Raw genomic sequence first — 15,690 nt, forward strand, 5'->3', positions numbered from 1 at the left:
TTAAGCCCTCCCACCCCACATTAAGCCTTTCATTGATACTCCTGCACGAAGCTGCAGCGACAGGGCAAGTTGATTTTGCAGTGGAGATTGATGAACTTGAAGCCCTCGTTTGCCTCAAAGATTAATCCAGATGGTTTTACCCCATTGCACCTTGCTTTACAGAAGGCCAAACTCAGTTACTATATGAGCTCCTGAAAATCAACAAGGACCTGGTTCGAGTCAAGGGGAAAAACTTATGTCTCAAGATAGTGTCATTATTCTGGTTTATGCAGTGCTTTGAGGATGGCAGGGCGTGAAGGCGAATCTGATTCCATTTCATGCTAAAGGAATGGAGGATGGTTTCTTGAGGGACATCGATCAAATGGAGTTTGTTGATACTCCGTTACACGTAGCTGCAGCTGCAGGACGCGCTGAGTTTGCATTGGAGTTGTTGGACTTAAAGCCATCACTTGCTACGAAGCTGAACCAGGAAGGTTTGGGCCCCATGCACCTTGCGTTGCAGAATGAGCATGCAGAGACGGTGCTCTCACTCCTGAGATTCGATAAGAATCTCGTTCGCGTCGAAGGAAAGAACGGCTACACTCCTTTCCTTTACGCAGTAACGAAAGGAGACAGTCCTGTAATGAAAGGAGACCGTCCTGTTTTGAATGAATTTCTCAAGGATTGCCCTCAATGTTTCCATGATGTGACAAATCGAAATGAAACTGACCTGCATGTTGCAGTGCAGAACAACAGCTTCGAAGCTTTTCAAGTTCTAAAGCTCTGGCTTTGGAGACTTGATTGTTCTGTGAGGCAGATTAAAAGAATTCTGAACTTCAAGAACAGGGATGGCGACACTGCGTTGCACATAGCAGCATCCAAAAACCAACCAAAGGTATAATTTGATCCCACCCAATCTTTTCTTTTTTTAAATTGTATTTAACTGTTACGATCGTTTGTCAACTTGTATGTTACTTTATTTTTCAATGCATGCAGATTGTCAGGTTATTAACTGATTATGGGATAATGAACATGAAAGCTACCAATTCGAAGAATTTAACAGCTTTGGGTATCTTACAAGGCCAAAATCAAGAAGACAGCGGAAAATGCAAGGAAATTCTACTCTCTGCTAACCGTGCCATTTTCTTCGGAGCAATTGCTCTTATTCAGCTAATTAGTCAACTTAAATATAATATTAAAACCATGTCAGGTGACAAGAACAATGCTTTGCTAGTAGTAACAGTACTTATTCTAACAGCCACTTACCAAGCCGCCCTAAGTCCCCCCGGAGGTGTTTTTCAGGCTAACTCTGAACCCAAAAACACCACCTCCCAATTCCAAATCCCCCATAGTTTCCACAACATAAGTAGTTCCATAACGAACAAAATATTCAAAATGGATCGCTCTGCTGCGGGATCATCCGTACTGCATACAGCACCTTTTCTTTTCTTCTTTATTCCAAACATTATGGCTTTCGGTATTTCTTTCCTCCAAACATGTGTCGTCCTTATCAGTATCCTTCCTGCTGTCTTATCAAATGCTCTCGTCCTATCCCTGTCAATGCTAGTTGTTTGCCTTCTAATATCTTCAGTGCGTATCATATCGCCAAATTCACTGTCCGTCGTTGTTATGTATGAAACTGTCGACCTCCTTGTCGGATTACCTGTCCTGGTCATGTTCCTGACAATTTTTCTACGACTAGTCATAAGCCTAGTCATAAGCCGACTTTGGAGGATGGCTTGGAAAGAAAATTAATTTGTGCTTGTGTTAGTGGTTTTGGGTGGCCTATCTCTCCTGACGAGGCCCAAAGCTTTGTTTTCAGTTTATATTGGAGTATTTTTAGGTTATCTATTGGCTGTTCTTCCAATATGTTATAAACATATCCTTTATGATGGGTAATTGTTCTGCATAGGTGTAATTGTGATAGTTAATGAATATTTTATTCTTTAATTGAACCTTCATATTATTAGAGATCATGAAAAATGAGGCTAGCAAAAGTATTGAGACCAATAACTTCAACAATTATACTTTATTTTAAATTTTAGAGTAATTTTATACATAATTTGGGCTTGGTATCGGAGGTTCTTCAAATAAAGGTTCTTCACTGAACTTAAGGGCAGAGCATTAGCATTACTATCAGACAAATAATCTTTGATCAACAAGAACTAAGAAAATTACTCCATAAATTTTGATGGATAAGGAGCTGTGCAGCTGAATTAAGCATGATAATGAAATGTAAAATCCTAATCCAAATTCCCATGCAGAATTTAATTGTAAACATAATTCTTGATACATATAATGCCAAAATGAGAACAAGGTCCTAACATAGTGAATCACTCCTAACAAAACTGTTGAAAGAGTTGAAGACATCGCTTGACAGCCCAGATGTCTTAGATAATCCCAATCTTGTTTGCCACATCCAAGGCATCAAAATCTGGATTCAACCTAACATATGCCTTCTTAGTTCCATCAGGCCTGCGTAAGTTTATAAACAAGTTAACTCAAGATTCATAACAATTATGTATATGTTCAGTTTCAGACAATTGTCTAAAGCAAGAGTGTAACCACATAGCGGATATGACAAGCACACACAAATAGAAGTGAAAGAACCCAAAAGCTGTGATGCATCAAATTCCCACCCACATTCTAAATTGAAAAGTTTGAAATGGTTCACTAGATTGCAATACTCCTTCATTCTTCTCTAGTTATGAATATATGAATTTTATGCATCTACTTTTACTTAGAAATTCAGGTAAGAGTGCTCTCTTCTTCAAATCATATAATTATAACTTAGAATTGAAAAAAAAAAGAAATTGTGAAAAATAATATTCTTCATAAGCTCAATTCAAAATTATCATTTTTTATAATTTTAACTATTTTTGATTAATTTTTTGTATGACTTAACAATAATACCCTTTAAATAATTCTAAACAAATTAAAATGGTTTCAGTTTTCTCTCTCCCGCCATCCAGATAAAAATTTAAAAATTAAATTTTAATTTCTCTTTCTGCTCAAATATGTCTATTTTGTCATCTAATTCGTAAATATGACATCAAATTATTTCTTATTTTGTTTTATTTTTTTAGACAGTGGATTTTGAGATTTTCAAAAATGATGAACAGTAATTTTACTTTTTACAAATAATGATTTTATTCAAAAAAAATAACTAAAATATATTTGATAAATTTTATGGTGATTCACGGCTTGCCCCGTGCTTATCCTTTCTCCTTGTTTTTCTCTTCTTTTCATTCTTTCTTTCATCTCAATGCCCGGCCTCTCTTTCTTTAGCTTAAAGTGCTGTTCCATCACAAGAAGAAAAGAGATAGAAAATTTAAATATCATTTAATATGTCTTGTCCATTTCCTTTTTATCTTCTCGTCGGGTTTCGAACTCTCCAAGACCTCTCTGTTCCTTTTCCTTCTTCAAATGGACGCCCTTGGCTCTTACTAAAGCCTATTTCTCATGTTTTTGTAGTTTTTAATTTCTTTATTGCATTGCCACTCATGTAACCCGATCACATCTCATGTTTTTTTTTACCTATCTTGTCTTTTCTCTCATCTTTTATCTTATTTTACTTCTTTTTTTACTTTTCTTCATTTCCATCTGCTATCTCTCAATTTTTTTATTTCTTTATTTATTTTTTATATTATTTATTTATTTTATTTCCTTCAAATATTAAAATTTACATATACATCTTCAAACTTTTTTCTCTTATATTTTGACTCTTTTGACATATTTAAAAATTTTAATTTTTTCTATCTTTTTTTTTTACACATGTACAACCAGAATATCAAAATTTTATTTCAACACAATATCATCATAATATTAAAATATTTACTTACTCGTATTAACGTAATTAAATAAAATTATGCGATACAATTATCATTGTTTTCTCTCCAAAATTCTTCCTTACTTCTTTTCTCCCATTTAAATTAGTCATATACCTTTTATCCGAACTAATTTTGGTAGTTAATAAAATTTTAATATTTTAATATTATTTTATTAAATAAAATATTATTTTGTCCTAAAATTTTTCACTTATCTCCTTTTATTCCGAAACATCTTATTATATATCAATTCACTTTCAAATCATCTTTTAGCTTACTAATTCGTTCTTAATAAAAATATTATTATTTAATTATTATTTACGAGCATATAGAATATTTCACTCTTAAATATTCTTTTTACCTTTTATCACTCTTTAACATATAAATTCATATTAATTAACCCTTCATCTTACCGAGATGGTTCCCTTAACTATTATACAAAAATACGGGATGTTACAAACCATTTCTAAGGCCAATTGTTTTATAAACGGAACTATTCTCCTCTTTCCTTCTCACTCTTGTTTACTTTATTTTCTCTTTCTACTCTATATCTGCTATAAATAGACTAACCATTTCAGTTATTTTCTAAAGATTATTATTCAATCTTATCGATGGATGAAAGGTAGAGTGGTGCAGCTCTATCAGGAAATATAGATGCCTTGTATGATTTAATCAAAGATGATGCGGATGTTTTACGACGCATCGATGAGATGGAGTTCGTTGATACTCCACTGCACATAGCTGCAGCTGCAGGGCACACCGAGTTTGCAATGGAGTTGATGAACTTAAAGCCATCATTCGCTAGGAAGCTCAACCAATGCGGCTTTAGCCCCATTTACCTAGCCTTGCAAGAGAAACAAGAAAAGATGGTGGATGATCTCCTATCAATTGATAAAGATCTCGTTCGCGTCGAAGGGAGGGAGGGTTACACTCCTCTTCATCATGCAGTCAGAGAAGGAAATGTTCCGCTTCTGTCTAAATTTCTGGAGAATTGCCCCAATTCTATCTTTGATTTGACTATTCGAAAAGAGACTGCTCTGCATATTGCAGCACAAAATAATAATTTAGAAGCTTTCGAAGCCATACTGTTTTGGATTCACAAGACCCACGAATACGACTACATGGAGAAAAGAAGAATCCTAAACTTACAGGACAAGGATGGAAACACTGTGCTGCACATGGCCGCATCAAATAACCAAACCCAGGTACCATTTATCTCATCCAAAGCGAAAATAGAATTTATCGGCATTGTATTATTTATCATTTGTCAATTAATTGTGGATTTTATATAAGCAGATGATGAAACTGTTAATGGAAAGCAGGATGGTTAAGGGGGATAAGGTTAATCAAAGTGGTTTTACAGCTTTGCGTGTCTTACAAGAACAAGCTCGAGTTGACAGCGCAGAGAGTGTGAACATTCTGAAACCGCCTAAAGAGTACCGGATGGATTTTGGCCAAGTGTCATATGATATTTCGAAGATGAATCTTGATACAATCAATGCGTTGCTAGTCGTATTTGCTCTGATTGTAACGATGACTTACCAAGCTCTTCTCAGCCCGCCGGGTGGAATTGAAGCTGCGGGGAAGTCAGTCATCAAGCCTAACGTGTTTATTTTGTTCTATACTTTAAATATCGCAGCTTTTGGAATTGCGTGGTTTTCAGCAGTGTTCATCATCAAGACAGTTGCCAACAAAATCGCAGGTTATGTGGTTATACTGTTCTCATTGATCTGCTTGTGCTACATTGTTGCACATTTTATCATAGCGCCAACGCTACATGTCGGTGGGGTTGCTTTTGCTGCTGCTTTCATAATTGGCAGCATCCTTGCTATAATGGTTCATGTATCCATCGCATAAGAAATTAATTTCTTACTTTATAAATATTGAATTTAATATCCTTTTTATAATTTATATAAATCAAATTGTTTTGACACTTTAAAACTAAATGGAATTGTAGAAAGAAAGCACCAACACATCCTAGTAGTGGCAAGGTTCTTTATGCATCAGCCAAAGCTCCCAATTCACTTTTGGGTAGAGTCGGTGCTTATTGCCATTCATATCATTAATAGCATACCAACCAAGGTCCTCAAAAACAAGCCACCATATCAGTTACTGCACAAAAAGCGACCAGCCTATGACTACTTTAGAGTTTTTGGATGTTTGTGCTTTGTTTTCACACTAGCACATAACAGAAAAAAATTTGACAGGAGAGCCAATAAATGTATTTTTGCAGAATATTTAAACTAAGTAAAAATGTATAAAGTCTATGATCTGGATTCACAGAAAGTCATAACATCAAGGAATGTAGTTTTCAATGAGAATGTATTCCCTTTCAACATTTCACATCATGATTCACAATATTCTGCTTTTTATCAAACACATGGTATGCATTGTACTTCCATGAATGATTTTGACTTTGACCTAACAAGCTCTCCTTTACATGAGCACATATCAACTAAATTATATGTAAATGACCTCTCATCGAATGCAGAACATGCTAGCACATCAGAAAATGATAGCCATTCATATATTCTATCACCTATACATAGTATGCACATCGATGATCCTAAAACAGAAAACAATGTTGACCTTGTTAAACCAATCCAACCACTTAGGAGAAGCTCTAGACATAGACAGACTCCTAAATACCTGGATGCATACTACACTGAACTACCACTTCATACAAATTCAACCACACCATGCCCTATAACCAATTACCTATCATGTCAAAAACTGTCACCAACACATAGAGCCTTCACTATGTCCATGTCATATATCCATGAACCAAGTTCTTACCAAGAAGTTGTGAGCCATTCACATTAGAGAGATGCTATAGAAGTTTAGCTGAGGGCTTTGGAGGATAATCAAACATGGATTATAATACCATTGCCTTAAGACTCCCATACAATTGGATGCAAATGGGTATACAAAGTCAAGCTGGGAGTCAATGGAGATATAGAAAGATACAAAACTCGCCTGGTAGCTAAGGGATACAACCAAGTTGAAGGTTTTGATTATCAAGAAACCTTCGGTCCCATGGCAAAACAAACCACAATCAGAGTATTCCTTGCCTTAGCAACAGCAAACAAATGGACATTATCTCAACTTGACATAAACAATGCATTCTTGAATGGAGACTTGGAGGAGAAAATGTATATGGAACTCCTACAAGGATGATGTTGGATCAAAATTAGTTTGCAAGCTGCACAAGGATGTGTAGGAGAGGGGGGGGAGGGGGGGAACTTTTTATATTTAAATCCCTATTCCTATTCATTATTATTAGATTATAGATAACTTCTTTTCAAGAAAAAAAAAAAGGTTTCTGAAGCATGAAATTAAATTCAAATGTTGAATTGATGAAAACTTGACCAGGAGATGGCAACAAGACAATGATATGTTGAGGAGAACAAGAACATTGTAATCCTCACCTATGTTAAAGCAATGCTTAACTAATTTCTAAAGTTTTCATTTCAATCTATTTCTCTTGGTGATAAAACTCAATCTGAGGAAAGGAAAGATAGATGGGGATATAGAATCTCAGTCACGTTTTACACGCCAGTGTACAATAGACGCAAATTCTTGAGGGTCTTAACTAAGAATGAAGAAAAGCACCTTAATGCTTGACTGACAAATATCAACCATTTCCATGGCTAACGCTTTTAAATAGGGAACCATTCTCCTCTTTCTTTCTCACTCCCTGTCTACCACTTTAAACTCAAGCTAAACCCTTCCAAACTTCCCGGTTTTATACCATTATCATGACTGAAGAGAGTTTTAGCATCACAATTGGTCGTCCTTTTTCAATGCAGGAGAGGGTGAGGAATGCTGCTAAAGAAGGTGATGTTGAGGCGTTGTATGAGCTTATCCGGGAGAAGGCTGATTTTTTGAAGGACATCGATCAAATGGAGTTTGTTGATACTCCATTACACGTAGCTGCAGCTGCAGGACGCACTGGGTTTTGCATTGGAGTTGATGGACTTAAAGCCATCACTTGCTACGAAGCTGAACCACGACGGGTTGAGCCCCATGCGCCTTGCGTTGCAGAATGAGCATGCAGAGACGGTGCTCTCACTCCTGAGATTCGATAAGAATATCGTTCGTGTCAAAGGGAAGAACGGCTACACTCGTTTCCATTAATCAGCAATGAAAGGAGACCGACCGTCGGGTTTTGAATGAATTTCTCAAGGATTGCCCTCAATGTAATCATGATGTGACAAATAGAAATGAAAATGCCCTGCATCTTGCAGTGCGGAAAAACAATTTCGAAGCTTTACAAGTTCTAATGCTCTGGCTGTGGAGCTCTGATTGTAATATGAGGCAGATTAAAAGAATTCTGAACTTCAAGAACAGGGATGGCGACACTGTGTTGCACATAGCACCATCCAATAACCAACCAAAGGTATGAATTTGATCTCACCCAAGCTTTCTTTTTTTAAATTGTATTTAACTGTTACGAATTTACGATCGTTTGTCAACATGTATGTTACTTTATTTTTCAATGCATGCAGATTGTCAGGTTATTAACTTATTATGGGATAATGAACATGAAAGCTACCAATTCGAAGAATTTAACAGCTTTGGGTATCTTACAAGGCCAAAATCAAGAAGACAGCGGAAAGTGCAAGCAAATTTTACTCTCTGCTTACCGTGCCATTTTCGTCGGAGCAATTGCTCTTATTCAACGAATTAGTCAACTTAAATATAATATTAAAACCATGTCAGGTGACAAGAACAATGCTTTGCTGGTAGTAACAGTACTTATTCTAGCAGCCACTTGCCAAGCCAGAGACAATCAGGTCAATAATATCTACCTTCATTTGAAGAGAGTTCACTTGGTATTAACTTTTTAAAAGATATTGAAAAAAACACAACGAATAGAATCTTAAAATAAATCGATTTAGTGGAACGATTTTAAATGCTACCAGATTTTTGCATTAAGAATCCAATGAATTGCAATGATTGAATCTAATTCAATAATTAAGGACCTCTTTCCGAACCACCGTGAGTGATAAAAAATTTGAAGAGCCATCTCTCGCTTTCTTGACTTCACCTAAACCTAAAGTGTTGTCGTCACGTTGATGTTTTACTCTTATGAGCCGTCCATAAGTTTTGAATATAACATAGCCACGTTTGCTAACCCGCCTTGAATATATTTAAAACCAGATTCGAGTAGAGAGAGAGAGAGAGAGTTGTCATCATAGTGGTCTAAATTATTGAAAATTTTATAATATATACTACCGTTTTACCACGAAAACTCCTTTATTCTGGCTTTTCTGTTCGCGGTTGACTAAAATGGATTGACTAAACGGCACCGAGGCTTTTCCTTGTAAGTTCGTCAAGGTACTCCTCTGCATCCTCTTGATAGATGTTAATTCAGGGGCGTCTTAGCTAAGAATGAAGACAAGCACCTTAAAGCGTGATTGACAAAAATCAACCATTTCCAAGCCCAATTGTTAGATAAACGGAACCATTCTCCTCTTTCCTTCTCACTCTTGTTTACTTCATTTTCTCTTTCTACTCTATATCTGCTATAAATAGACTAACCCTTTCAGTTATTTTCCAAAGATTGTTATTCAATCTTATCGATGGATGAAAGGTTGATGCGTGCAGCTCAATCCGGAAATATAGATGCCTTGTATGATTTAATCCAAGATGACGCGGATGTTTTACGACGCATCGATGAGATGCAGTTCGTTGATACTCCACTGCACATAGCTGCAGCTGCAGGGCACACTGAGTTTGCAATGGAGTTGATGAACTTAAAGCCATCATTCGCTAGGAAGCTCAACCAATGCGGATTTAGCCCTCTTCACCTAGCCTTGCAAAATAAACAAGAAAAGATGGAGGATTATCTGGACCATATGAGGATTCAAAATGGACAAGACAACTCAGCTTGATATTCAAAACTCCTTGCTTACGTGCACATGTTTACATGCTGATACGGTTGTGGTTTGGTAATAAGATTTGGCATTGCAATTGTAGCTGCATCTGATGACAATTGCAAAACCAAACATCATAAAAATAGCAATAAAAAAATCTCAATCGCGGTGAGTTTTTTCTCAATCGCAATTGCAGCTTTGTGTAGTGTGAATATAAATGTAGCTTGTTGGTATCTAAGACGAGAGCTTAGCTGCTTGTGAAAGGTTTCTACCAGAAAAATAAGTTGGGTCTCAATAATTAATGGCTTGTTTGATCATGTCTTGCACTGTACTTTGTATTAAACTTTATTGAAATCAATCGAAAGAGTGAGTTTTAGTCTTAAAAGTTTTTTGGGGTTTCTGCTATTGAGTTCTTCAAGTGATAAGAATGGTATAGATTTTGATAGAACTTTTAGATTTGGGACTGTATCAAACAAAAGTTTATTCTCAGTGGCCCTCGACTCTACTTCAATCCAAAGGATCCCAAAACGCAATGATTAATTAATTAGAAGATGAAGATGAAGATGAAAATGAAAATGAAAAGCAGACAGGGTTGAAGTCATTCGTACAGGAGCGATGATTCCTGGCTATGGCTCGCATCATCTGTCAATGCTAACCACACCTTCTTCTTGATTCCTGATCAATACAAACTTCCACTGTCCTAAGCCCTAACCAAACCATGAAGTTTATCTTTTGTTCCCCACTCCGATTCTCTATGCATTTAAAAGCTAAGGCATCGTAGAAATGTTAGCAGTGCTGTAATAAGAGGCCAAATGGTTAAGAAATCAAACCAAGAGATTGGACCAATTGATAACAATTTTCTCAATAATATTGAAATTATTTTATTTGAGAGAGGCATTTACATAATTTATTTTAGTATATAATAATTAGATCACAGAGGTGGTGGAGTCATATTTGATGTTTATGTCGTGAAGTGAATTTCAACGTTAATATAAGCTCATGATATAAGGGATTGGTGTCGGGACCAAAAGATCAATGTTAAAAGCTGAGTAAATTATGGATAAGTAATCCATAACATTAAATGTATGTCAAGATATTTTAATTGATTTTTCTTCAACTGCTTTTTTGATAACACAATCTAATCAAAGCTCGATTTTTATGACAAATGCCGTCGTGCTACAGTAATAGCTACCATATGTTGGTCTTTCAGCATTAATCCTGCAGGGACATGAGGTGGTAACTATTCATTTTTATTTTAGTAAAAAAAATATAAAATATGAAATAATCCGGAAAAAAAATTCAAACCTAAATAATAAAGGCAATCATTCCAAACCCATAATGAATCCAATTTAACTCAACCGGTCTCGGCCCATTGCATCCCTATCCCTAGGCAACTCTTCCCGGTGGTACGTGCGGTCAACCGGTAGGCATGCTTCCCCTAAAATCAAGAAGCCCAATTAAAATGGGGCCGAGTGAAATAACCTGATACACTCAAGAGCTCACCCACCAACCACTTAAAATGCTAAAGTGATTTTTGCATTAAGAATCCAATGAATCTCAATCATTGAATCTAATTCAATAATTAAGGACCTCTTTCCCCTGATGAGTGATAAAAAATTTCAAGAGCCATCTCTCCCTTTCTTGACTTCACCGAATCCTAATTTGTCGTCACGTTGATTTTTAACTCTTATGAGCCGTCCATAAGTTTTGAATATTAATTACATAGCCGCAAGTGCTATCCACCTTGAATATATTTAAAACCAGATTCAAGTAGAAAGACAGAGTTGTCATCATAGTGATCTAAATTATCGAAAATTTTATAATATATACTACTGTTTTACCACGAAACTCCTTTATTCGGCCTTTTCTGTTTTTTAATCTTTCCCGGTTGACTAAACAGCACCGAGGCTTTTCCTTGTAAGTTCGTCAAGGTACTCCTCTGCATCCTCATGATAGATGTTAATTCAGGAGGGTCTTAACTAAGAATGAAGACAAGCACCTTAAAGCGTGATTGACAAAAATCAACCATTTCCAAGCCCAATTGTTACATAAACGGAACCATTTCCAAGCCCAATTTTTACATTTTAAAATATAGTCAGTAGAGAATTTTCGTCAAAACCGAGTATCGTTTACATTTTTGCTAGGAAGTTTCTTTAACAGAATACTCCTTGAGCCGTGAGCACTCCTTGTATATTATTATTCAACCCCAATTGCTATATAAACGGAACCATTCTCCTCTTTCCTTCTCACTCTTGTTTACTTCATTTTCTCTTTCTACTCTTATCTGCCACAAATCGACTAACCCTTCCAGTTATTTTCCAAAGATTATTATTCAATCTTATCGATGGATGAAAGGTTGAGGCATGCAGCTCAATCAGGAAATATAGATGCCTTGTATGATTTAATCGAAGATGACGCGGATGTTTTACGCCGCATCGATGAGATGGAGTTCGTTGATACTCCACTGCACATAGCTGCAGCTCAAGGGCACACTGAGTTTGCAATGGAGTTGATGAACTTAAAGCCATCATTCGCCAGGAAGCTCAACCAACGCGGCTTGAGCCCCATTCACCTAGCCTTGCAAAAGAAACAAGAAAAGATGGTGGATGATCTCCTATCAATTGATAAAGATCTTGTTCGTGTCAAAGGGAGGGAGGGTTACACTCCTCTTCATCATGCAGTCAGGGAAGGAAATGTTCCTCTTCTGTCTAAATTTCTGGAGCATTGCCCCAATTGTATCTTAGATTTGACTATTCGAAAAGAGACAGCTCTGCATATTGCAGCACAAAATAATCATTTAGAAGCTTTCAAAGCCATACTGAGACGGCTTCCCACTGTATACGAAGCAGCAATCCTAAACTTAGAGGACAAGGATGGAAACACTGTGTTGCACATAGCAGCATCAAATAACCAACACCAGGTACAATCTATCCCATCCTAAGAGAAAATAGAATTAATCTGGCGTTGTATTATATTGTTGAAATTTTAAGCTTTAGAGATTTACAGAGAGAACAAAGAACCAGTGGAGAGAGTGAATAAAACTTAGCATGCTCATTCCGCTTTCAAAATCCCTTTTTAATAGACAAACCCGATTTGTTCCTTTTAGTTTATGGTCTGTTTGTTTTTGCTTTGATGCTGTCACAACACAGAGGATAGAGGCATCCTTTCATCTTTGATCATTTTTTCTATCTCAATTTACTCTACTTATTTTCTGTTTCATGACGTGGGGACTTTTTTGACAAGAGTTATCTTGTTTTAGTCAGTTTAACAGACCGCATCATTGCTCTCCTTGAATAGCAGTTACTATCTTTTGTAATTATTTTTACTATCAATGAAATCTTTGATTGGCTGAGAAAAAAAAATAGATAAACCCGATTAGAGGAAGGGGAAAAACAATTAAAACAAAACAGCCAATTGTCACAGGAGACATGGCATTGCTTTGCTTCCCACTACTCGGCTGGTACCTTACCTCGTACTACCAGCCGATTACCAACCAACGCGTGGTGCCTATGGTAGAGACACGTGAGGTAGAGCACGTGATGTCTTCTTCTCCAAAGTTTAAACCAATTGACGCGAACCCCCGTTAACTTGCACAGATAGAACATATATATTATTTGTCAATTAATGGTGGGTTCTGTAAATGCAGATGATCAAACTGTTAATAAAAAGCCAGAAGATTGATTGGAATAAGGTTAATCAGAGTGGTTTTACAGCTTTGCATGTCTTGGAAGCACAAGCTGGAGATGACAGGAGAGAGAATGTGAACATGCTGAAACGTGCCAAAGTTCCACCCTCAATTTTTTTAGCGAAGATGGTTCTTCAAAGTCGGCGTTTTACCGAAATAATAACTGATATTCTGGAAATGAAAACTGATACGATCAATACGTTGCTAGTCGTATTGGCACTGATTCTATCGATGACTTACCAAGCTGTTCTCAGCCCACCGGCTGGTGCTCGAGATGCGGGGAAATCATTCATCAAGCATTTGGTGTTTTTTTCGTTCTATGCTTTTAATTCCGCAGCTTTCAGCCTTGCGTGGCTCTTAACACTTATGCTTGTCACTGTCGTTGCCAAGAGTATCATAATTCTTCTGTTGCTACTATACCTGATGATGGCTTGTTGCTACGCTGTTGCATATTATACCATATCTCCAAACCTGTATGTCAGTTTCGGTGCTGATGCTGTTGCTGTTGGTGCCATCATTGCTGTCTTATTTTATTGTTACTTTTATTTCCGTCCCAAAAATTTATAAAATGGATATGTTTGCTCTTAATTTTATAAGAAGGCTTACAGAGAGAAATCATAGCACATTGATTGAGGAGATTACCTCTTGAACAAATATTACAGTTGTTCAATCAAATTTGTTCAGCTTGCACATTTTAATATTCTAGTGTTGGATATGGGAAGCCGGTGTGAGGTGTTTTTTCCTTTGTTTCCACTCTGTTTATAGTTTTCTGGGCTGTTGGCATTTCCTTTCACTGCTTGTAATAATCAGACTTTGTATCAGTTTTGATACTAATAAAATCTCTTTTTGACTGAGTAATAATAAATACATGTAATGATAGCATTATATTTTAATGAGGTTTAATTTTTTTCATCTCATTTTTATTTTGATTCAAACTTGGTATAAAATTTATATATTTATAAATAATAGACACTTTCATAAGTTTTTTTTTTTATAGTTAAATATTTTAATATTATTACAAAAAGAATTGTAAGTGATATGTTCTCGTTGAGGATCCTCAAAGTATGCTAAAATGCATAGAGACAAGCATATGTACTTTGTCCTTTGTATCGATTGATCCCTTGAAGATGAGAGACGCTGGGAGGGAAGAAGTACTAATGAGTTCAAGCAGAAGAAAATTTATCCTAATCCTGATCAATTGATTTTTCTACCTTAGTTTTATTGTTAGCTTACATTTTTTTTCTCAGCCATCATTTAATTGATGTGTTCAATAATGAACATCTGAGATAAGAAGACAGAGCCAGAGCATTAATAATACAAACTTTAAGCCCTAAGCCCTCCCATCCATTAAGCTTTTCATTGATACTCCTGTGCAAAGCTGCAGCGGCAGGGCCAGTTGATTTTGCGGTGGAGATGATGAACTGGAAGCTATCGTTTGCCTCAACGATCAATCCAGATGGTTTTACCCCATTGCACCTTGCTTTGCAAAAAGGCCAAACTCAGTTTCTATATGAGCTCCTGAAAATCAACAATGACCTGGTTCGAGTCAAGGGGAAAAATTAAAGGTGCGACACTTCTGCATTACGCAGATGAACTGGAAGACATTGATCTTTTGGCTATGTTTCTTGTAGCTTGCCCTGAATGCATCAAAGATGTGACTGTTGGAGGTAAAACTGCTGTGCATATTGCGGCAGAAAACAACAATATTGAAGCTCTTGAAGTCCTGACACGTTGGCTACGAAGGACTCACAACAAAGATGGTGGATTCTGGGAAATTGAAGTCATGAACTGGAAAGACAAGGATGGCAACACACAGTGGCGGAGTCAGGTTTTTTTGTTTAGAAGGGCGAATAGTCAAAGATAATATAAAATAATTTATATGAAAAAAAATTATATAAAAATATACTAATAAATTCTAAAAATTATTAAAAGAATCAATCTTAAAAATTTAGTTAGAAGAATTAACTAGTATAATCATAAATAATTTAATAATGATCATAATCTCAATTTCTAGATAAAATTAACAACAAACAAAAATTAATAAATATAATAACAAAAATTTCAAAGAAAAGTAATTCATTAAAAAAATTAATGGTTATCAATAAACAATTCAATGAGAAGCAATTCCATAAATTTAATCACAAAAATTAAATATAATATCAATAAACAATTCAATGAGAAAGTAATATCGAATAAAAAACTTAATTGTTCACAAGAATATAAGCAAATAAAAAAAACACAAATACTTTGTAAGAAAACGATAAAACAATCTCTAAATAAATAAGTAATAACTAACATTAAGAACTTAATCAAATTCTAG

General features: G+C 35.8%; 2 protein-coding genes and 1 long non-coding RNA gene across 3 annotated transcripts; all 3 read left to right on the forward strand.

The window, feature by feature from the left end:
- The first annotated feature begins 328 nt into the window (after positions 1 to 328).
- LOC18586229 (uncharacterized) lies at positions 329 to 7,855 on the forward strand. The gene is made up of 5 exons (XM_007009467.3): positions 329 to 874; positions 976 to 1,221; positions 4,433 to 5,011; positions 5,103 to 5,648; positions 7,616 to 7,855. Exons 1-5 carry the CDS (start codon positions 329 to 331, stop codon positions 7,853 to 7,855), a joined length of 2,157 nt encoding a protein of 718 aa, XP_007009529.3.
- Positions 7,856 to 8,971: 1,116 nt separating this feature from the next.
- LOC108663807 (uncharacterized) lies at positions 8,972 to 10,070 on the forward strand. Its single transcript, XR_016023230.1, has 2 exons — positions 8,972 to 9,146; positions 9,372 to 10,070. It is a non-coding gene; the product is annotated as an uncharacterized LOC108663807 (long non-coding RNA).
- A 1,807-nt stretch (positions 10,071 to 11,877) lies between these two features.
- On the forward strand, positions 11,878 to 14,235 carry LOC108663806 (ankyrin repeat-containing protein BDA1-like). Its single transcript, XM_018129367.2, has 2 exons — positions 11,878 to 12,605; positions 13,332 to 14,235. The coding sequence occupies exons 1-2, from the start codon at positions 12,030 to 12,032 to the stop codon at positions 13,935 to 13,937; spliced, it is 1,182 nt and encodes a 393-aa protein (XP_017984856.1). The 5' UTR covers positions 11,878 to 12,029; the 3' UTR covers positions 13,938 to 14,235.
- The last annotated feature ends 1,455 nt before the right edge of the window (positions 14,236 to 15,690 follow it).

This window comes from Theobroma cacao, chromosome 10 (assembly GCF_053813885.1).
Source record: "Theobroma cacao isolate CCN51 chromosome 10, ASM5381388v1, whole genome shotgun sequence".
Classification (NCBI taxonomy): domain Eukaryota; kingdom Viridiplantae; phylum Streptophyta; class Magnoliopsida; order Malvales; family Malvaceae; genus Theobroma; species Theobroma cacao.

Coding starts and splice junctions, on each gene's coding strand:
- LOC18586229 (XM_007009467.3), top strand. CDS start 329: ATGGAGGATGGTTTCTTGAGGGACATCGATCAAATGGAGTTTGTTGAT. Junction 1,222..4,432: donor ATGCTTTGCTAGTAGTAACA/GTACTTATTCTA, acceptor GATGAAAGGTAG/AGTGGTGCAGCTCTATCAGG. Junction 5,012..5,102: donor CATCAAATAACCAAACCCAG/GTACCATTTATC, acceptor TTATATAAGCAG/ATGATGAAACTGTTAATGGA.
- LOC108663806 (XM_018129367.2), top strand. CDS start 12,030: ATGGATGAAAGGTTGAGGCATGCAGCTCAATCAGGAAATATAGATGCC. Junction 12,606..13,331: donor CATCAAATAACCAACACCAG/GTACAATCTATC, acceptor CTGTAAATGCAG/ATGATCAAACTGTTAATAAA.